At 44.2% G+C, this 24,005-nt stretch overlaps 1 protein-coding gene across 1 annotated transcript in view; it reads right to left on the reverse strand.

The window, feature by feature from the left end:
• Window positions 1–24,005, reverse strand: part of cdh23 (cadherin-related 23) — a 169,164-nt gene that overhangs the window by 107,330 nt on the left and 37,829 nt on the right. The window contains exons 4-6 of the mRNA XM_071913296.2: window positions 23,736–23,878; window positions 23,373–23,420; window positions 22,829–22,921 (exon numbers count right to left, since the gene is read on the reverse strand). Of these exons, the coding sequence (XP_071769397.2) occupies window positions 22,829–22,921; window positions 23,373–23,420; window positions 23,736–23,878 (284 nt within the window). The remainder of the gene's footprint in view (window positions 1–22,828; window positions 22,922–23,372; window positions 23,421–23,735; window positions 23,879–24,005) is intronic.

Consider the following 24,005-nt stretch of genomic DNA (forward strand, 5'->3'; position numbering starts at 1 on the left):
TACTCTCTGTCTAACATACATACACACACACACACACACGTATTGTCCAGGTGTGTGGCCTTGTGTACTGCAGGGGGAGAGTGTGACCACATGGGGAGGTCATGGTGTTGAAGTCAGCTGGGCTCTGAGCCAAAGCTAAAGTGACACAGGAAGAGGGCTGTTGACCCCACAGCCTGTCTGCACCAGTGTGAGGGGTGTGTGTAGGTGTAGGTGTGTGTGTGTGCACCACCTTGTGACACTGTCTCTGTGTTTGTATGAAAGCAGGTGTTTGTACGTGAGCAACTGCATATGTGTAAAATTGTCTAAGCTGTGTGTTTGTGTTTGTGTTTGTGTGTGTGTGTGTGTGTGTGTGTGTGTGTGTGTCAGACAGCTAACAGACCTGTCGACCCTCTGTCTCGCTCTAGGGCAGGAGGCCGTCACCCAGGAAACACAACAACACAACAGAAAGGTAAGAGAGGCTAACTGCTTCTGTCTACACCGCTTTACCTTACTCCTACTGCCCATCCACAGCTACGCACTTCTTCTCTCTCCCTCCTTTCACCACTCTTTCCCCCCTGATTTCCCTCTCTCTCTTTCTCCCACAGGCCTGCAGACATGCACCAGCAGTGCCGGAGACCGGTCTGTCTCGCCATATTAAAAAACCCTGCCACACTGGAATGGAGAGACAGAAAGAGAGGGGGGGGGGGGGTCGAGGTAGCCTATAGCAGTGGGGGGCAAAACTGTTTTCCTGCTAGCAAGGAGAGCAACAGATGTCACAGGGCATCAGCTGAGAGGGATCAATCAATCATGTGACTTCACACAGGGGACAAAATCAGTCTGTCAGGAGCCATTCTGCAACATGGCCCAAAAATCATATATATAAGACAACCAGTCTTGCTCACATTTACGAAAAAGGGTCGGACCATTTTGAACCTTTATTTATCCCAGCATGCATGCCCTTTTTCAGCAACACGCCCGGCACTGCAAGCGTCTGCTTTGGTCACTGAGCAGCTCCACTGAGGCATCTGTGGGTTAAGCGTCTAACTCAAGGAAACCTTGACGACAGTTGTTGAGTGAGGGAACAGAGTCGCTAATCCACTCCCCCTCCACAATAACCACATATGAATAAACATCTAACCTGGGTTTCACTGATATATTTATTATGCCTGTCAAGTTGTCTGCTTAGGAGAGAACTGGAAACACCTGTAAAGGTACCCAACAGCCCGCAGCTTGACACCAGCTCACAGGCACAATTTAAATGGATAAAAATTACACAAAATCATACTCTAGGTGAATTAATTAAATGTGCCTACTTGTGTTTGTTTGTTTGTGCGTGCGTGTGTTTATGTGTGTTTGCATTTGCATTCGTGTACCTGCATGTGTGTCTGGCAAAATGCTTTATCTACTTTGCTTTGATGTCAGGGAGGCAGTTTGATGGTTGAGCATTAGGTGTGTGTCTGTGTGTGTATAGCACTTCATGGGAGGAGGGAGAGGGGGTGTGTGAGTGATATCTGGATCTGTGTGGAGTATGTGTGTGATATGTGGTATCCTTTTCCTTCCCTAAAGCCTGACAGTCTCTATCTCGCTCCACACAGCAGCCTGCTAAACAATGACTCATTAACACCACGCGACGCGCGCACTGCGTCGACCGCCACGAGGGCTCAGTAAATAATCTCACACACTCTCTCTTTCACATACGCAAACACACACACACATACATGCAGACACACTAAAACGCAGACAGGTAGACACACCAACACACGCAGACTAAATTTTGATCTCCTAGAACCGGCAGTGCCACGGTGAACAGTTCAAAGTGTTGCTGAGCACAGATGGCCAGCTGATGTTTCAGTGTGGTAGTGCTTTGTTTAGCAGGCCTGGCTGTGTGAAGGCGAACTTCATCTTTGTTACGCCCAGTATTTCCCTAATATAGACTCTTACTGTGGCGGGCCGCCACGGTAAAATTATGACCTGCCATGCTAAAAATAAAAACAATTCTGTAGTGTTTTTATAGTAATTCAGTAGCGGCACCACTGCTGAAAATTACCAAGATTCAAATCATTTTTTAATCAAATGTATTTCAGCCGAGACGCACCTTCATGATGGAAGTGACAAATAGCGACAAGATCATGCCGCTACTGTAAGACAGAATTATAGGGGAAACACAGGTAATGCCATTAAACTCTGAAGGCCTCGACGCCTGCTCACATAATCATACCCATTCACCAACTCTCCTTTTCCCTCTCTTTCTCCTAGAAGGCTGTGAAGGTCATACATGGTCTGTTAACATCAGTGGTCCATTGTAACAGAAAGAGAAACAGAACAAAGACGTGCATTAACGGTTTACTTAATGGTTCCCATGGACAATCGGCTCTCCAAGCTGAATTTTTCTGCGTTCCTGCATTCCACCGAACGGCGCGAGCAGCCTTCTGGTAATCTGCTCTTCCCAGCTCTCGTCATGGCGGCCATCAGAGAGCGGAGAGCCATCAGACATATTGTTAGTCTTCTGCTTGGCCTTTTGTGTCTTCCACTGGGAGTCAATCGCCCCTTCATCAGGCCATTGATTGAACCAGTGCGATGCCGATTAGGAGTCAATGGGGGTGACCAGGCGCAAAGAGCGAGGCGGTGAATCGTTCTGTTTTTATTAGCCCATAAGACTGTCCAATCACTTCTCCATAAACAAGCCGCACAATAAACAACGCCCACTGAGGAATGGCAAGACGAGTGGCTGCTGAACTGGACAGTGGCCCGCGCTAGTTGAAATGCACCGTGGCGTACGTGTCAACGCCTATTCACTCACAAGTGCAAAAGCCAACTTGTTAGCCATGGTTCATATTCCTGCATATTTGACTTGAGGGTGACTTGGGGGTTTTGAATAAATGGAGCTTTTTTTCCTTTTGGGAGCAGCATGTTAAGTACAGAGAGACGGATGGAGAGGGATGAAGAGAGCTCCCTGCCTCGTCTTATCTGGAGTGCACTGCGGGAATCCCCCTCATCTCCCTCTGAGAGCAACCACTTATGGAGGGAGAGACAGTGAGCGAGATAGAGACAGACAGAGACAGAGAGAGACAGAGATCAAGAGGAAGAACATACTGTAAGCACAAAAGCAAGAACAAGAATGGCAGAAATGAGAGAGAAAACGACAGACTGCGAGTTGTAAGCAGATTGAATAAAACGGATGGAGAGCAAGAAAGACAGAGAGAGAGAAAAAGAGAAAGATAGAGAGAAAGAGAGAGCACAGATATGAGCATATGAAGGAGGAAGCCAGTCTCTAATAGGCAAGAGACATCACTAATACAGAAGGGAGTCCCCATTCTCTTTTAACTCTGCCTCTGCTGTATAATATCTAATGGTGGTGTTTGCCCTCCTGTCTCTTCTGCCTAGGCTGCAGGCAGCAGCAGCAGCAGGAGTGGCTGTCTCCTGCGGCGCAAATTTCAGGTTCAGCATGACAGGGAGCCTTCTGGGACCCAGAGAGTCAGCACTGGTCAGGCCTCAGGACTGCGCAGCCCAGACTCTCTCTGGGACCCTGAGAAGAGGATTGACCTTTGGGGAATTATGGGGGTTGGAGTCCGCTGGGAGCTGGAGCTGGAAGTGTAATGGATTCCACTGCTCTCTCCTCTAAGGGGTCCATGATGAAATAACATTCTCATCGCTGTACCTGATGATGCTCTGGCGCGCCACAGCTCGGCTTGATTCATTGTCAGTCCAGCGGTGAAAGAACCGAAGCTCAAATTCACTTAGATTGGAGTGTGAGGGCAAATTACACCCTTCAGGTGCACAAGCTAAAAGCCCAAAATTAGTGTATGATTTGTTCAGAAAGTTATGCAAATCACTCAAACACGCCTCTCACTACGGAGGAGCAAGTATAGTGCGGCTGAAAGCAAACAGTGGTAGACAGCACTAACGGGGGAGAACATTAAAGAATGAATTAAAATATTCTAAGCATTCTACATACCGTATTTTCCATATTGTATAGAAATGATCAACTTGAACGTGAAATATCAAGGGTTTTGGGAATTTGGAATTTTGCATCGGTAGCATTCCATTGGTATTCATTAAAACATAGGTTGTGGAAGTACTACCTGCGCTCTGCACTCTCAACTCTCCAAGGACATGCAGATTGGTCTCCATCAGCAATGGAATTCATGCCATATGTTTTTTGTTTTATTTGAAAGGACATGATAAACACTATCTCATCACAGCTGGTTAGCATTCTTCTATTCATCTGCACAGTGCATATTAGATGCATTCATTATGATTTTTGACAATTAAGATTCAGCTGTGTTCATTCATCACCTGATACTGCCATAAGTAGTATTTAGGACCCTTTTTTTGCCAGCATGTGTCTCCATGTTTAAGTATTCTACAGATTCCATTTGCTCAGGATTTGCTTATCTATGACGCCTATAACAACACAGGCACAGCATCGATTTTGTGCTTAGAGAATGTTATGCATTCAACCTGAGATTTTTAAACCAAATGGTCTACAGATTGGGCTTGATAAGAAAAGATACATCTCTGCTAAATAACGCTCTATTGATTGTGTGTGACAGTTGGAACTTCTTTGGCATTAAATGCAAATTAAATAGTTTTGGGTAGCGGTAGACGAACAGTTAGCGAAGCAGGCTTGTGGCCAGAGATTTGCTGGTTCAAATCCCAGCTGGGGACATCTGGGCAGGGAAAGTGAATGAAACATGCTCCTCCCTGCCTCAACAGCTACCATCAAGGTGCCCTTCACTAAGGCACTTAACCCTCAAGTGCCCCAATGCCAAGGTTTGAATGTGTGTGTGGGAGCGTTAAGCCGGGCATTGCTACAAAACAGCATACATGTTCAGTCAACCTTCTTGGATGAATAAAGGTTGAAGGAACACACCTTTGATTAACCATAATCTCAGTCTGCGAGTGCCACTAAATAATTTAGCTGAAAGATACTTGATTGACAAAAACGAGGGGGAGGACTTTCACCAACTTTCTCCTTCTCTTCTCTGAGATTTCTGGGAAGTGTTTTGTCTGCCAAGCAAGAAGCTGGAGCTGCCCATATCCCTTCAGATGATTATATTCCTGAGCACAACTTTGGTCAGATATTGTTGGAGGCAGACGTACAGCTGTACATGTTTTAGCCTGAATACAGCGAGGAAGAATTGAGGCAAAGAGAAAAGGACACCCAACCTCACTACTGTTACCGATTGATCCAGCCCAAGAACGAGTGAACGGCGCCTGCTGGTGTCTGTGTGGACACTGCCTTCCTACACCTACAGAGGAAGAATGTATCTGCCGTCATGAGTGGGACCATGCACAGCCTCCTTTTTCAGTCATGGGCGACATGACTCGGAATAACCAGACCTGTGAACAACAAAACAATTACTCCTTCTGATTTGGGTGGAATGTGACTACTACAGCCAGGTACAATGCAGCATCACTTCCCAACTCTACGGGCACACCCTTCACACATAAATGGAAATACAATATGAAAGGAAATATAGATCTTTGGCAAAACAAAAAGGGTTGTTTCATTACTCAGGGGGCATAACTGTGGGTCCCCGGAGGGTGAATAACCAATTATGGGATGTTCCTTTAAGAAAATGAAACTGCAAATTAAGCTGTACATAGCATTTTAGTGTGTGCATGAATTCATATTTTATATTTTAAATAAGTTTTGGTCCAAACCCTCAGTACATTTATTTCACTCTCCTGAACAGGACCCACTCCTTATTAAAAGTTTCAGCTAAATGAAGAGAGCATAACATGAGTCCAAAAAAGCAAAGCTTTCTTCTGGTCAGTCTGTACTTTTTAACAAAATGTTAAAACACTAATGCTCACCAACAAGCATACAAACTTACAGTATTTATGAGATATATTAACAAGAATATGGATATAATATATTATAATAATAGCTCATATTTATAGTTCAATCAGAACCTACAAAGTTAGTACCATGGGTCTACAGGCTACAGTTGAAATCCTCTTCTTCAGAATAGAAGATATCAGTATAGAATTCTGTAACGGTTAACTTGTAATCATCACTGCATGGTTTAAATGTAGGATAAAACTTAGAATAAAAAAAAAAATAGCCCTTATTTTCAGAACTCAGTGTTGGCATGCAGCTAACCTGCAGTTTGCCTGTAAAGTCACTCCAGCCAGCCTGCCCTTATGTACACGATCACTAACATTAATGCAATATTACATGTACAGTCTGCTCTGCACTCACTTACTGCTGATTCAGTGAGACAATGCAGTCAAAAGCCAATCTATGGCATATTATTTCTGCCAATTTGAAGTCAAGCTGACTTCTTGTCCTACCTGGTTATGGCCATGGCAGACTCACAGACCTTTGAGCACAATGCAGCGTTCATATTTTGTGGGAAACATTAAAAGCACGGTAATTTGCAGGGGCAATGCCTAGCCTTTGGCACCCCGCTGGTCCCAACCACAGAAGCCCAGCTGTTCACTACAATAGATCCATGATTACACCTACGCTGCTCGCAAGGCTTTCTACTTTCTCCCCGGCTCTGTCTGCTCTCCGCTTCCAGCCCAGCAGGCCTGTGATTGTACCAGCCCCTCTCACCCCTCAAGCTCTTGCCTCTCACAACCTCTGTCCCTCCATCACTGCCTCCCACATCCGGCGCCCTGTCACACTGCTGCTGGCATTGTTCTTGCCTGTGTGAGGCAATGTATTGCAAATGAGGAGACACTGAGCAAAATAATGAAAAGGAGAGAGAGGTTAGAGAGAAGAGAGAAGGCTGTGTTAAAGTAGCAATGGGTGGATCACTGCTGTGGTCAGTCTGGTTGCTTTTACAGGGCTTCACTGTCCCAGGCAACGTATGGGTGCTACACATATCATTTTGTGTTTCTCAAAATTAAGACACAAAGAGAATGTTGCTGCCTGTCCCCCTCTCCCTCCTTAGCGCCGCTCTGCGTACGTTTGTTTTGAAGGGCAAGAAGAAGGATAAGAGCTGATGACAGCTATTGATAACAGCCAATATGCATTCTGATGAGTTACTAACATGAAGCTGAAACTATGCAAGTGGAACTGAAATAAAGTTGTGCATCACTTGCAAGTTAAGTATGAGAGGTACAAAAAGTGCAAAATAGTTTTGGTCAAGAGACCAGCTTGAGTGCATCCCTCTGCAATTTGTGCATAACAATAAACAAAAAAACAAACAACATACCATGAAAGAACCCAAACAAGGAACCTCATACATAAGTCATGTTAAGGTTACAGGTCAATGTAATATCAATAAGGCACATGATTCCAACATACACACTCCCACAGGTCAAAGTAAGGACTTTCATAAAACCTTAGGAAAGAAAAACATTGATGACAAATAGAATGGTTACAGTCAGAATAAAAACTACTAATAAGTATCAAAAATATACCCCAGGGTACTCTGAGTCTATCAATTCATATACTGGTCCACTCATTAAATGGAGACACAGGCATATGCATAGTTGAGGTCAGGGTTCTGGTAAGGATTCACAGACTGTGTGGCTTTGCCAGAGATGCTGAACCAGGTGAATCACGGGAGCACTTCAATTAATCACAGAGGTGACACAGAAAGCCATATTTCACCTCTGAAATTAGCTTATCAATAATTCACTGTGTTATTGAATCAAGACTAAATGTCCTTCATGCGCAGGGCTGCAACAGTAAATGGAGAAAATTAGACAGAAATGATTTATCCTCTGCTGAGCAGCTGAAGTTTGGTTTTGCTGACTTAGAATTGGCTTGAATTCGCCAAATCAACAGGCACATGTGCACGAATGTGTGTTTGTGTGTGTATGTGTACTTCTATATGCATGTTATCAGCACGCTTGCGGTATATGTCTGTTGATTCAGTCCTGAGTGAGTGTTTGTTCCGACAGATCTGTGTTTGTGGCCGCCTCATACCTGAACCTGTATCTCTAACGGCCACCCAGCTCTGCAAACCCCCAAGAGACGCTGGCCAATCAGAAACAGGAGATAAATCAGAAGGGAAAAAGTGGAAGCAAGACGGGAACCTTCGGATGAGGAAAAGGGCACTGGTGGGGCATTCACATTCACAAAGCAGCTAAACTGCCTGGAATACGATTTTCAATTATCTACCTTTTTTATATTTCATTTTCCCTTTTCCCTTTAACACCCCCCTCCTCCCAATCTCTCTGAGGATTCCTGTGTTGATGGCGACAAAGCAGAGGAGGAATGAGAAAAAAGCTGATCTTAAATGAAGTGAAAGAAGGTTCCGCCCTGTCTTTAAAGAGACTAATAGAAATGCCCCTACAAGTGACAGTTAGAAAGAGGAGGTTAGCACCATCTATGGTTCTAAATTGGGGTGTGTGTGTGTCTCTGTGTGTGTGTGTGTGTGTGTATTTTACCTTCAGAATCGCAGCATTTTGAAATTGGATTATGATTGGTCTTGTCAGAAAATCAATTGCTTGACTGACTGGATTGACAATATTGTTTGTATGCACTTCTTTCTCCAGCAGAGCTGCCGTTGATTTCCCTCTTCCATTTTCAAACAGCAGTTTGCCTGTACCCGACAATTCATTTGACCTCCTGTACCCAATGAATTTCTGCTAAACTGGCAGCAAGACATAATACAACAACACATAATACGGAGCGGCTCTTTTTGCATACCGTACAGAAACCGATGGCGAAAAATTGCTCGCATTATAACCTCCTTCCACTCTGTCTTGCTCTGGCACTGCTTTCCTCTCTGTCCACTCGATGGCCTGGCTGAGCGATGGGCGATTTTCTGGAGAAGCACTCAGCCGAACAAAATGATTCCACACCGACTGACAGCGAGGAGAGCCACTTTTGAAAGGCAAGGACAGCCTATGAATGTGTATGTGTGTTTGGGCGCGTCCGTGCGTTGTGTGTGTGAGTATATGTGTGTTCAATATCCATGCGTGCATCGCGATGTGTGTGCATTGTTGGTTCAGAAATATCTCTGTCCGAACATACAGTAAGTGAGTTGATGTAGCTCATGAGCTAAAGTTTGTATCCTGTGTGATTCGTTTGTACACTCAAAAATACAGTCTATGTGTATGCTTATGTTTGTATCTTGTATATTGTATGCATATGTGTATTAGTACAGTTTGTGTGTGTGCATGTGTATGCATAGGCATGTACTATGTGTGTATATGTACATAGGTGTAGGTGTGTGTGTGGACCGGCCCTTTTATCAGTAGAAAAGAGAAAACAAATAACATCTTTATCTTCTGATCAGTGTGCCCCCAACCTCCCACCCACCCACCGCGCTGCCGGAGCTCATGGCTGACTGCCTCCTAAGAACCAGGGCTGTTTGTTTAAGTGTAAAAGTAATCAGGTCCAGCATGCCGGAGGGATCCAGAGAGCCAGAGAGAGAGAGGGAGAGGAACAGACGGCTTGATCCCAGGAGGAGGGGGACAAGGACGGGCCAGACCGACGACCGGCTCCCTATCCGTCTCAATGGAGGAGAAGACAAGAGGTGGAGGTGAGAAGTGTTTGACAACCTTTATTTAAAGGTGCTACGTGGGACATTTTGAAGCATCAATATATCATGGTCAAATTCATTGTAATACCTCGGTATAATTATCGTAAACAAAAGAAACTGTGGTCAAGACGATTGGTCGCCTCTATCCCCCTACATCAAACCTGACTCAAAGGGTTAATAAGACAACAAATTAGGGGTTTATAGGGTGATGTGTGAACATGCATTCAAAATTGTATCTACATGTATGGCATCACCCTTATTATGAGCTGGGTGGCCCTGCAGGTAAAAGGTAATTAACTACCTGATGATAGACGTTAACAGGTAAATGATAGCAAAGTCAGTTTCGGTTTCCTCCTACAGAATATCTCTCATTCTCGTATATCTCTCTACTTTCTCTATTCTTCTCCACTTCTTCCCTTTTTTTTTTTTTAAGAAGTCATTTTTTTTAATAGAATTAAATGCAAATTAGAGGGGAGCTGATTATCATATAAACGGCCGTTGCCTAGGGGGCAAGGCACTCTGGCTTTATTTATTTATTTTGTCATATTTTTCACAGCTCTCCATAAAACTCTGACTTTAATCAGTGCAGCACTTTGGTCTTATAAAGACATTGGGGAATCGGGGACCGGTAGAAGAGAGGTGTGTGCGAGTTTGTGTGTGTGTGTCTGTGCATTGGTATTTGCGTTTGTGTGTGTGTGTAAAAATGAGATATAAGACAAAAAGCAGAGAGAGAGAGAGAGAGAGAGAGAGAGAGATCCACAGTATCCATCCACCTATATCCCTTCATTAGCGTCATGTAAACTGGTGCTGTACATTGTTCAATTAGCTCGGTGCTGCATGCTCTTGTTGTTCCATGTTCACAATCCTTTACTATTCACACTGTGAGGGCAATCACCTGTAAAGGTGCACATCTGGAACATCATTATAAAGCCCCATAATCCCATACTCGAGCGGTATCTTTACATAGCGATGGAGAGGCTTATTATGGCAGCTGGATTATGTTCGCAGTCACTCACCAGTATGAGCGTCCTGATATGAATTCACAGAGAGTGAGGCCAACATTGTTGGGGCAATTACCCAGAACTAACATGGAGGGGAGAGATGGAGTGGAGTGGCTGGAAGAGATTTAGAAGACCTGCTAAATAGCGGGTCTGACGGCTTTGGCACCACACAAGCAAATCAGAGTCAGAATTAGAAATTGATTATCAAATGAACCGTTCATGTGTTTGATGCCAAGACTTGGATGAAGGGGCGATTATTTTTGAAAACTAACCTGTTAGAGAGCAGAATTTGACTTGAAACAAGTCACTGTAGCCAAAGCATCTAACCTTTGCTAAACACAGTGTGGTGAAGCGTTTGAAGTTTGACAAACAGGTTTGTTCAGTTGTGAAATTCAACTTTTATCAACTGAGAAATATTTAAAAATAAGGGCCTTTCTGGTCCAACCTGGAGAGAGTCATTCATATCTTCTTTTCTTCCTGTCTTGACTGTAACTCAGTGTAATCTTGTATTACTAAGCCATCTATCTCTTATCTCAAGCTTGTCCAGAACACTTCAGCCACTTATCTATATCCAAAAAAAGAACTCCCGTTCTGGTGTCTTCACACTGGCTCCCTCTCCATTACAGAATTGACAACAAAATCCTGGTTTATTTTCAAAGCTTTGGGTTTCTGAATTTCTGTCTCCACATATTACTGCTTGGTCCCTCAGGTCCACTAATCAGGGGCTTCTGGCAATCCCATGGTCCCGATTACAACTGATGGGTGACGGGGCTTTTGCTGTGGCGGCGCAGAGACTGTGGAACAGCTTTCCCCAAAGCATCATATCAACTAAATCTGTCAAAAGTTTTAAAACTCATCATAAACTCATCATAAATATATTGGTCTTTCACTGTATTTGACATGTTCTTTTATGCTCTATTGCTTTTATTTCCTGCTTTTAACCATGCTCTTATTTCCCTTCCATCTTAATTTTGCTGTTGCTGCTCCATGCTTTCTGTAACTCCCCTATTTTGTAAAGCACCTTGGTACAAACTGGTATTATGTTTTGAAGCGCTATCTAAATACAGTTGACATGACTTGACTATGCTGACTAAGGCACCTGACCAAGACCACCATGACCAAGAGAGGCCGTACTTTACACTGCACATTCTCAAAAGAACCGTGCTGCAAAAGTTGGTGCCGCTGAGGCCGTCTCATCTCAGCAACATCACATGGGATTCAATGCACTCACTGCTGTTTTTCAATAGACAGCCTGCTCTCTTTTCTTCCCCCCACTGCTTTTCTCTCCTCTCTCTCTCTCTCTGTATCTTTACCTGCTCCCCCTCCATCTCTATCTCTGTGTGTGTGTGTTTATGTTGGAGGCCACTGTGTGTCCTCACTTCATTTTGAACTCTGTACTCCCGAATCTCTCCGTTCTGCGGTCCGGTCCTATAGGTACACTGCACATCTCTCTCTATCAGTAGCCTCTGGGCATGGTGTATTGTGAGGGCAGATGGGGCTCGACTTCCATGAGCCTTAATGTCTCAGGAGTCTCTCCACTGCACACACACACACACACACACAAACACAAACACAAACAAAACACACACAGGTAAAAACATACCTGCTCTCCATCCAATGCATAACGCATAGGCTTCAAGCAATTGCAGACACATCTGAGTACATACATGCAGGCCGGCTTTCTCCTGCACCATGGCCCTGCTGCCTGTAATTTCCCATGCATTATTCCAGTGCTTCCAGTGTGTGTGTGTGTGTGTGTGTGTGTGTGTGTGTGTGTTTGTGTGTACTCATCACTTCTATCCTTGTCTTCAGGGAGGGACCACACAACTGGAGCATAAAAATGCCTCCATAATATGTCTGCTTACCAGCTACGGGACTCTAATAGGACTCGTAAGTGCTTGATCAGCAAAGGACATGGACTGTGGGGATATGTACATAATTTTCATTTTCAATCACTCCAGCCCAAACGCAAGTATGTGGATTTGAACATCCACACACACACACACACACACACACACACACACACACACACACACTTTAGATGCCACACAAATTAGATACCATTAGAGCACTGTCACAGAGGCTCCCTAAAGACTGCTAGAGAAAGACAGCGAGAGAGACAGACAGACAGAGATAAACAGAGAGACAGACACAGAAAGAGAGACAGACAGAGAGAGAGAGAGAGAGAGAGAGAGAGAGAGAGAGAGCGAGAGAGAGAGAGAGAGAGAGGGAGAGAGACAGAGAGACAGAGAGAGACAGGCAGACAGACAGATGAGCCTATTATTGAATTAGAAAAAAAATCTCCAAATTGTATCCCCACATAACAATTTGGCTAAAAATGTCTGAATCTACTATTCAACATGTATTACATTATGGCACTGAAGTCTTTACTAGCCATCTGTTGTTGTCTATAATATCTACAACATTACCTCAGCTGATATACTGTTGCTTTGGCAACATAGGAAACATCTTACCATGCCAATAAAACATATATTTGAATTGAATTGGATTGAACTGAACTGAATGCGAGAGACACATGCCGATAAACAGATAGACAGAGAGGTGTTAGCCTGTATAGAGAAGCCGCTGCACTACAGAGGTCCGTTTGCAACCACTTCATGTAGCTCTGCAGCAGAGAAGAGTGAGGAGACGGAGAGGAGTAGGCAAAGTAAACTGCATGTAGGAAGAAGAAGGACATCAAAGAGACAAAAACACCTGTACTTCCAGTTTAAACGCAGCAAAATCTACCAGAAGAGTACTGGAAGTTTGGGCTGTGTGTACACTGTATGGTAATGCATCACAAAAAAACACAAGGCAGCACTGGCACTAACACAGAATGGCAGCACAGAATAATCATCTCCTGTCCAGCACACCACGCCTTTTGGTATTTGCCCCAACAAAGCGAATATCCCAACCTGTTATCTCTGTCACTTCATTCCTCTCCTCGTCACTCTCTTTATCTCAATTAGTAGAATGTGACATTGTCAAATGAAATCACATCTCGCTGATGAGACATGACACAAGTTGAGGGAGCGCTCAACAAGAGGAGCGTCGGGGGGTCGTCTGTCTCTTCCACTGCCTCAGTCCCCCCTTCTCTCACGCAACAGCATTCTGTAATAGCGTTTTATTGATTCATTCGTAGCGACTCTCGAAATTTGGCCCGAGGTTTGCATCCGCGCGGCTGTTGACTCGTCCCGCACTTTTTTCCTGGAGTAGCTGCACTACAATCCTGCCAAAACCTCTCTAATAAGCGATGTCTCAATTTCCCTCTCTTGCTTCTCTCTTTTTCCTCCTCTCCCCTTTTAACCCACCTTTTCTATAAGCCGGGTCCCGGAGGGGTGGGGGGGGGGGGGAAGACAGGAAGAAAGGGGGAGAGGAGCGGTCGAGTGCACGACTCAATTATACATCAAAGCACTTATGTTAGGGACACCAGGGATGCGGGGCACAAAGAGGAGGTGGGGATGAGGAGGAGGCGGAGGAGGGAAGAGGTTTCGGTTGGATGAGGAGAGACCTTGGTGAAGGCAACTGGTATCAGTGCTAGTGGCCACAGGGCATCTAATCCTGGGCAATATACTGTCATTTTACAATACTAATATACATCCACTAAAGGGTATGCTTTTACAAAACCATGTCACTGATCCATGTGTTGTATGGGAACATGGAATTTGGTAATTATTCTGTATGTTCTGCTGCACTTTTTTAAGTTTTTAACCCCTGGTCACCGAACAAGCCAATGGATTAAAGGCATTTTAGCTTTATTTCATGAACAGTGCCTTGAATTTGCTTTCTTTTCTAATGCATTAACCCCAGACCAAACACCACCCTCTACTTCAGTTTTTCACTGGATATACATAAATGTAGCATTCTCTACCTTGAATTTCTGTTTACTGTGTCAATGGTATTTTAATGTCTTTCGTTTGTATTCATCCAATACATATACAGGTTATCCATGGGTCCTTAAAACATCTGAAAAAGTCTTAAAATAATCTAAGGCCTTAAAAGGTATTAACATATCTTTCACACAGTTATTAGAAGTCTAATTTTTTCACCATGCAAAGAGAGGTTTCTTTGGAATGCATGTGCACTCATAGATTAATACAGAACAGGGTTAATAATGCAATATGTAAAACATGTTTTTTTTCTTAGTTTTCTTTTCATCATATCTGTTTTACTAAACACAATTGGATCTCAGGTCCTTTAACAATTAATTTCCTGGTGTCCTTTTTCTTCTTCTGCCCATCTATAGTTTCAGAACTTTCATTAGCTATGTTTAATTGGAAATAGCCTTGTTTTGCCAGCTTTGTTTCTTCATTTTGTCTTTTTTTTTAAATGGTATTAAATTCAATTCCAGGTAGCATTAAAAGGTCTTCAAAAGTCTTAAATTTGTCTGTCTGAAACTAGTATATACCCTGATATAAAAATTGAACTTTGTCGCAGTATGATAGAGAATTTGTAATGGAAGCAAAAGGAAAATGCAGACTATTTTGAATGAAAGCTGTGAAACAGCAATTTTGTTACAACACAGAAAAGACATCAAAACACATCACATTACAGCGTGATTTGTATCAGAAAAAAACAAATCATCAAATGTCATTATATTGACAAAAATAAGAAAATATCCAGAGTAGATATTTTGGCCATATCTACCAGCCCTTTGTACACTGCTAGGGACGACAACACATCATTCTTCCAACGGTGCAGAGAATCAAAGTTCACTGTCCATGTAATGAAAGAAGATTCCTGCACACACACACATCACCTCTGCATCTTTCAGTGTGCGGTCGACATTTCAAGTCAGAAGACCTTTCTCAAGAGAAAAAAAACTGCTGGTTCCTTCCATCACGAGATGCTACCGCAGAACGTCAGGCTGACTGGATGACAACGTATGAATGTGCTTTCTGCAGCAAAGATTTGACAAAGATGGTCGGTAACTTGGAGCTTAAACATCTGTTCATCACTTTAATTAGGTTGAGAGTTTTTAGGTGTGGTTTCGTTGTCATGTACGCGCGCTGCAACGTAGCTCAGTAATACTTGGGATCTGAGGCGTAAATTGAGGAGTGGAAGTTGAGGCAGAAAAGGAGATTCTAACAAAGCACTGACTACGTCCACCAGATCTAGTGAGTGAGTTGTAGTTACTCATGCGCTGTACACAGATGTGTGGGCGAATCAGAGCTTGCTCTACAGCGGGCTGATGCATTAATTATCCTTTCTCCAGCAAACTTGTTGGCAAGAAACATGCCAGCAAGAAGGGAGGAAAACTCACAATACAAGAACACGGTCTTGCTAGTGGGTCTACATGCAACGGTATTTCTGCTCCTATTCACCTCTCTCCTATTCTCTTCCACAACACATCATTTTTCTTAATACCCCTCCTACCTCCCATCTCCACGGTGGAAGTGACAGCCAAAACAGATTTGAGCAAATTGGAAAGGCTATAAAGCTCTATTAAGGCAAATCTAGCCACGGTCGGAGGAACAGTGATGGGGGGAAACAGAAGAATGGGGAGGGAGGCGAGTAGCGAGACACAGAAGCAGAGAGAAAGAGAGAGAGAGAGAATTGGTGAGGTAGGAATTTGCATAATGCCAAATGGAACCCTGGTGAGGCTGATGGCGCCGGCTGTGACGGCTGAACACATTTTTCCACACATTAACCTCTTCCCTCTTTAAGCACACGCCATTGTTCCTGTCACCATGGTATCATACACACTGTTAAATGCCATGAGAGCAAGAGGTCCCACTCTCTCTCTTAGACACCCATATATACATATTATATACAAACACATCAGCAGCTGCAAAACTCACAGGGATTGACAAGATGCACAATGGCCTGCCATGTTAGCAAAACCTTGCCAGAATTCCCAATTCTGTGAGTGACTGTTAGAGGGAGGGAGAGCGCCAAAGGCAGGGGGGTGGGGGGCGGGCGGGGATGGAGGGGTGGGACCCACGGACTTGAAAGAAAGGGAGAGAGGGAACGACAGGTTGATTTATTCAAAGAGTGAGGAGTGGGTGAATCAAACTTTAATGGCTTTTGGGAGTGCAAGCCGTTCTCGCTCCCCCTTCAATCTTCCCCCCTCTCACTCAATCTTTCCCTCTGCAGCCCCCCCTCCCCCCTCTCTCCTCCCCACCTTCCCTTCCCTTCCCTTCCCTCTCTCTCTCTTGCAAATGCACTTTTGGATGGTCACTCACGAACGCGAGCCTGCCTTCCTTTTGACAGACGAATCTCCACCCATCTCTGCGTGGCACGCAAATCAAGGTGCTCTTCATGCTCAGCGGGATAAAGTAAACGACAGAAAGATAAAGAGAGGAAGAGGAGATGATTTACCTTCACGACTGGCAGCGTACGTGATGCCCAGGCGCTGTTTGTTGCGCTAACCCCTGGACTGGAAAGGATGCGCGGTAAAACTGCTCTACGGGCCCCGACATCCTCTCTGACAACTCACTTAAACGGCCATTTGGCCTGAAAGGCTTACTGAGGGGCCGCAACTGAATCTTCATTCATGGACGTGAAGGACTGCATGCACTCCTTCAACAACGTATATGTGTGCAGACATCCATCACATACCTGCAGATGCAGACACACACACACACACACACACACACACACACACACAAAACAAACCCTTACATTTACATGTAGAAATGGAAATTAGGGGATGCTCTCCTGTGTTTCTGCATTAAATATGAGAGCAAACAGCTGGGAAAACATCCTGGGATTGTAGATAAACTGGCCATATGTACATTAATTGTATAAAAATTTAATGTGTAGGAGGAGTTAGTGTAGGAGTTAGACTAGTTAGTAGAGAGGGAGATCATGTGCTAAGTTCTAATCAATGCTGTCAGACATATACATAGGGACAGATGGAGAAAGACAAAAAAAAACAATATTTTAATACATTCAGCAGAACTTTGCCAGAACTAGCTACAGTTTACAGTCTCTACATTGTCTAAAAATGTTCTTGACTATATCCTAGATTGATTCATTGTACATTGTGAATAATATGATACAAAAGACCAAATAAAAATGATGCCTTTAGTATTCATACCTCAGATATTAGCTTTAGCTTTTGATATGCCACAGACGATTGGAGAAAATAAATGTACATGGCTAATTTTGACACAAAGATACTTTTTTTTTGGCTTGGATTTGGTCATGAGCACAAAATACGTGTCGAAGAAAGTTATAAAAAGGGCCTGAGGTGAGTAAAATATTGACTCTTTCCCATTTAACCTTCCCCCTCTATCCATTTTCTCTCTCTTTCTGCCTAAATCCCTCCGTCCCTCCCTATATGGCTCAGGGTCTTAGTGTCAGGCAGAATTCTCTTTGAGGCCTGCGCCTGTCAAGCAGCCACCACTCAGCTCAGTAACCACTAGATTCAATTACACTACAGGAGAGACCAGGAGAGATGATACTGAAATCATTATGGGCTAAATCCAACTTCTAGGAGACGCCGTGTGTCTACGTGTGTGTGTGTGTGTGTGTGTGTGTGTGTGTGTGTGTGTGCATGTACATGTGTGTGTGTCTGTAGGCTTGTGTGCCGCATGTGTGCAGGATGGCTGTGTGGCTATTATAGTTCAGTCACAATTATTTTGTGACAGTTATTTCAATACAAATGTCTTTCGATACAAATGAAACTTGTTTCTTTGAAGTTCCCAGAGAACCTTGCAACTGCAAAGACATTAGTTATCCATATAGGTGCTGCTTTTAGAGTTGAAATATTTGTCTCTAACCCAGTAAACAAATTAGTTTTGGATGCCGTAACCTGCTGGGATACGGGCCAGGGGGCTATAAAAGATTAGGGATTGAATTTTGGCTTTCAGAAGTGAACAAAGGGAAAGAAGAAAAGAATATAACAGATTCATCTGTGTTGTACCTGACAGCAGCAGAGGCCACATCAAATAGCAGGTGCCTCTGTTTTGCTGCCAGAGCCCACATCAAGCACTAAACAGCTCATTCACAGGCGTAATAGGAGCTCTCAAACACCCTCTGCCAATATCATCTGAAATATGAGTGCATTTGTGTGTGCGTGTTTGTGCGCGTGCGTACATGTGTGTGTGTGTGTGTGTATGTGTATGAAACGCTGTCAAATTTACTCATACTATTCAACTGAAAGTTGTTGGGAGGCAGTAGTAGTGTACAGAGGCAGGCTGGTGACTGGAAGGTTGCTGGTTTGAACCCCCCCTTCCCTCCTACAAACTACCATCAAGACACCCTTGAACACCCAAGATGCTCAAATGGATCTGCTCAGTGGTCACAAGATTGTGGTTGTATTGACTACTAATATTATTTCAACTAATTTCAACATCACATCACCATCATATGACATGTGGATAACGCACTGAGCAAGGCACCACCTGTCTACGGTCTAAAAACTGGAACCCAGTTTGTCCATAACAGTGTAGTGCCACGGGCCAAAATGTAACATGGTTAGTGGGCCGTAGGCAAAAAAATATCCTATTGAACACTGATTATTCAAAAATGAAAGGAGCAAAACATAGAAGGCCAAAGGCCAAAATTTAACATGGGCAGTAAGCCGCTGGCAAAATATAATTCCATTGAACACTGATTATTTAGAAATGTTATCAGCACAACATAACCTCTTGGGTATCTGATGAAGATTCCTATTAATATGCCTCCCCGGAGGAATAACTTCTCTTGAAAAAGAATCATCAAAATGAATCAAATGCAGAAAGTTCTACACATCAGAAAAGACTGAAGAGCCTTTTTTTTCCTGTTTGGAGAGCCAAAAATCACCTGCGGGTCCCTCCTTGGGCAGACCTGTTCTATAACATCAGCAGTAGTTCATCAGAGCTTAGGTTAGAGAGAGACATTGAGATATGGCTGATAGAAAATAGAGGCTGAGGAGGGATTTGCCCGCCTGCCTGACAGAATGGGGAGACAGTCAACAGATAAGCACAAAGTTTGGCTATCTATCACCTGGAGTCTGCTTGTCTGTCTGCCTGTTTGCCAATATATTTAATCCATCTATATGTTGCATTACAGGGCCGGTCTGAAGTCGGCTATACAATCTACTCTGCATCATTACTGCCTTATCGAAGGTAGGATTCCACTGCATTGCATATCAAGGTGGGGATGAATACGAGTATTGGCAAGAGGGTGAGAAAGAGATGAAATTTGAATTAGAAAATGCTTTACTGGAGCAGCTCCACCAAAAAAACACATACTGCAACAAACATATACTGTAGCTGCTGCGCCCAGGAAAGGTCACGGGGGAGTTCAGTATGGGCAGCGGTTATAAATAAATACATGAGAGATGAATGCAAATTATTAGTGTATGATGAGGTAATGAGGGAGAGAAGATGTGTGTGTGTTCTCTGTGTGTGTATGTGTGAAAGAGAGAGACTGATAGAGAGAGAGTCATTTGGTTCCCAGGTATTCTGTTTCTGTGGAAGGCGGCGGGGACTGCAGAGAAAGAGAAGCAGAAGAATGAAAAAGAGAGTGAGCGTCCGAGTAAGAAAAAGAGAGAAGTGTGTTTTTTATGGTCAGAGGCGGTGTATCAAACAGCGGGAGATGGCACACACTGAGCGCAGTCAGAGAAGTCATTAGCGTTGGCATTTGATATTGGCAGAGGGTCACTGACAGGGAGACTGACTCCCAGTGGGAGAGCGTGAGGGTCAGGCAGCCGTGTGTGTGTGTGTGTGTGTGTGTGTGTGTGTGTGTGTGTGTCTATGTCTTTTAGCCACGGACAGTCCTGCAGTTGCTCAAACACCTGCACCGCACGGCATATTGCAGATGCACACTTGGCATAACAGTTTTTTTCTAATGTCACAATCTGCGACAGTGTCTGATGCATTTTGCTTGGACGTCTCCCTGAGGACACATTTACAGCTACGGAAGATATTGCCCGAGTAGAAGCGAGTGACAAACAATCAGTTTGTCAATAGAGGGCTTGCTGTATAGAGGACTACCTGCCGTGCTTAGGGAATGTGAAAAACACCTCTCAATATATTGCAGTCCCCCTCCGTCGTCCCATCCAATAATGGATTTGGGTTGTGGCCCATCTGCTGTTTTAGCGAAACATTATTTTTGGTGATAGTCGTAGCTCTTTGTATCCGGCCTCTGCTGCTGGCTGCCTGAGTGCGTGGATGCTGTAAATCTGGCCAGCTCATTAGCACTGACAGAGGGAATGCTAGCAGCCCACCTGCTCCCCTTCACCCTCTTTATGATCCCACAAATTAAAACCACAATTACACACACTCTCCCCGCTGCACACCTCACCTCACACTACCGCTTCATCTGCTCACTACTGAGTTGTACCAGGCCCGCCTCAATCCCCCCTCGCCCAACTATTCTTCTGTTTCGACGAACCTTAACTAGTTTGCGTCGTTTTCTTTTGACTTGCGGTCGATGTGTTTCTTGTGCTGTCAGTGGGCCAGTGTTAGATCTCATCATGGGAACCCTTGTCTTTCTTTCATCACTGCTTGTTCACTTCTACTACTCTGTCACCCGTCACATCAATCACCTCCTATCTTTCTCTCCCTGCTCTCTCTCTCTCTCTCTTTCTGGCAGTGTTTTCCACTGTTTTTTTTACTGTAGCAAAGTTCAGCAGAAGTGCCTCATGGTGCTGATGGCGCTGTAACCCCTGATTGGCCAGTTATTGCGGCATGTCCAGTGAGTGACAGCTTGATGGAGTGATGTCGCAGCGTGTTTGCTTTGCCCGCGAGAGGTCAACTGGGGTCGCAGAGGTAATGAGGCCATGAAAATGCAGGTACAGGAAGTTGTGGGGAAAGGAGGAGCGAGAGAGGAAAGGCTAGGGGAAGAGGAAACAGGATACAACGAGGAAGAAACTGACTCCCAAATGATCACTCCTGCCTTTCCCAAAACTCCTTGAGGCTTCGGCGGAAGGCTTCATTGAACAGCTCTCTGTGTGCTGCACTGCTATTTTGCAACATAAAAATATGAATGAATAAAGATCAGTTGAGCCTAAGTTATCAAGCAAGGCACAAACAAATATGCTCAGAAGGCAATGTTGAGATATGCGATCAAATCATACCACCTGCAAATTAGACTCACATTGCGCCCACACACACAAGGAATGCATATTTTGTGTTTTGACTAAGTTGTGTCTCATTGTTCCAGGCTTCCACCATTTCAAATATAAAGAAATATCGGTGAATAAGACCCACTGGTATGTCTCAGTGTTTCAAGTATACTTAGTTATTACCACATCCCATTGCCTCAAATAAAAGAAAGCTTAAATTTTGTAGGCACTATGGGGGCAGGACTGACATAAGCAGTAATTCAGTGAGTGATGCAAGGGAACTAACAAAATGTGAGCGAATGAGGGTCAAACACAGCTCCGTTTAATGGCTTTCTGGAGGCTGAACCGAAGTCCATTGTTTGCAGAGCTTGGAAAGTCTCTGTACGTGGACTTTAAGTGAGTCCCACACAACTTAGCAGTGGTTGCATTGGCCTGAGAGAACCTTCTCTGGTGGGCGGTCTAAACAGCCTAGTCTAAACAGTCCTTCTTTCTCCCATTTATTTGCCTGACTTTATGGATTGGGGAGAGAAAAAGCCAGTGGCTTTGAAGATTTGGTGAAGACTGGGAGAGGGGTATGTGCTCAATATAAACACAACAAGATATGTGTGTGTGTGCGCGTCTGAGATAGATTTCAGCCCCTGTTTGAAGTCCTCCACTCCACTCTGGCAATTACTTCATATCAAGGATTAGATGGGGGAGAGGGCAAAGAGGAGAGAGGAAGATGGAAAAAAGGGGAAGCTGAGAAGGGAGGTAGCAGATTCAGAGAGAGGACAGAGAAGTGAGAGAAGCGGAGAGGAGAAAAGAGATTGAGGTCTGCACTGCGGGGAGTGTTTTTCTTCCATATATCGAAAGGCAAGCACACTCTCTCTAAACATGAGCTAGAAGAGAATTCCCTAAATCGTGGGCAAATCATACAGGTAGGGAAAAATGCAGCCATTTGCAGGGCAGCTGAGACAGAAAGTGCTATGAATAGATGCTGATCACCATCGGTGGGATCTACCGACCGCACTTTTACCATTACAATAGTCACATCATGAAGATGAATTTCAAACATGTTTTCTTACCTTCTCTCAAATTCTAGTAATGGCAAGCCTTTGTTTCCCCAGGGCGTTTTGTAGTAGTTAGGGGTGAGTGAAATTTTGTTTTGCGACCTGGACAGTCAAAGTTTTTTCTGCTTGCATTTTTATTTTGATATGAAGTACAAAGTACGCTGTATTTCTCCTATACTTTTGGGATCAGCAATAAAGACAGATGATCAATTTTCATTGGAGTTATATTTTCTCCCTCAGTGTTGGGGCTGTTTAATACATTTACAGGAAAGATTGGGCAAAGCACACCATGATCCAAGACTCCTGCTGCCTTGGATGCGGTTAGGTGTTACTTTGTGTCAGCCTTACCTCTGGGATATGGACGGTGTAAGGCTGGCCGTGGAAGATTGGAGCATTATCGTTCACGTCTCCGATCTGGATGTTCACCGTGTCTTTGACCACCTGAGGGAGGAGGCACCTCAGTAAAACCCTGCCACAGAGCCAGAGCCACCTCCACACGTCTACACAGCTACTCAATGTGACAGAGGACTGGTAAAAAACATCTACTGTAGTCGCTAGGAATCTGTATTAGCCATAGCGAGCCAAGATTAACCATTCAATGTGAAAGAAAAGAGGATAAGTGTATGGTAGATTACCCTTGGGGCAGTGTAGGTTGAATGTCAGTATGTTTCAGCAGCTAAAGTGCGTGAGTGAGACAGGTGTCAGAATGATTACATGTAAGAGAGAGAAAAATGAGGGTGAGAATGAAAGAGACGGAGTATGAAAGAGAAAGAGAGACAGATAGAGAGGGGAAGAGAAGCCCTGTATGTGCTATGTGGTCGGGCTGTATCCAGGTGTCAGCGTGTGATGGGAGGTGTCACAACTGTAATCGCACTGCAAATCTGTCTCTTACCTCTTGCCTGTCACTCACGAAGAATTCGACCTGCATCTCTGACTTGGTCTGGCGGAGACAGAGACACCCATCAGCACAAACTTCGCATTGGACATACGGCGCAGAAACACGCCGAAAAGCAGAGCATAGAAACTGCACTCTGAGCTTGAAACAATTTCTTCTTCATCTCTGCCCACCGGAGAGCATTTTCACTTTTCGCTGCTCTTTCATCATTCCATAATTTCCCTTCCATTTCCTATTTTCAAAATTGTCCTTTATGTCTTTTTGTTGTATATAGCACATTTGCTTTGAAAATTGTGAGCGCGTGTGTGCGCCTGTGAGTCAATGCGTGTGTGTTTTCGAAAAAGGTGTGGCGTTCCTTACCTCGCGGTCGAGGGGCTGTCGAAGCCAGACCACGCCGGTTTCTTTATTCACAGAAAAATACTTTGAGGCCTCTTCTCCCGCCACCCCGTATAAAAGAGGTTCCCTCTCGGGGTCGGATGCCCTCAGCTGGGCCACCGATGAACCTGCCAGACAGGGGGTCAAAGGTCAGAGGTCACGAAGGGGTCAAAGGACAGGGAATAAGAGCTTTCCTGATTGGTTTTGTGACCTCGGAGTTGCTATTATAAAGAGAGAAAGAGATTGTGAGACCTA

The sequence above is a fragment of the Centroberyx gerrardi genome, chromosome 15 (assembly GCF_048128805.1).
Source record: "Centroberyx gerrardi isolate f3 chromosome 15, fCenGer3.hap1.cur.20231027, whole genome shotgun sequence".
In the NCBI taxonomy this organism is placed as follows: domain Eukaryota; kingdom Metazoa; phylum Chordata; class Actinopteri; order Beryciformes; family Berycidae; genus Centroberyx; species Centroberyx gerrardi.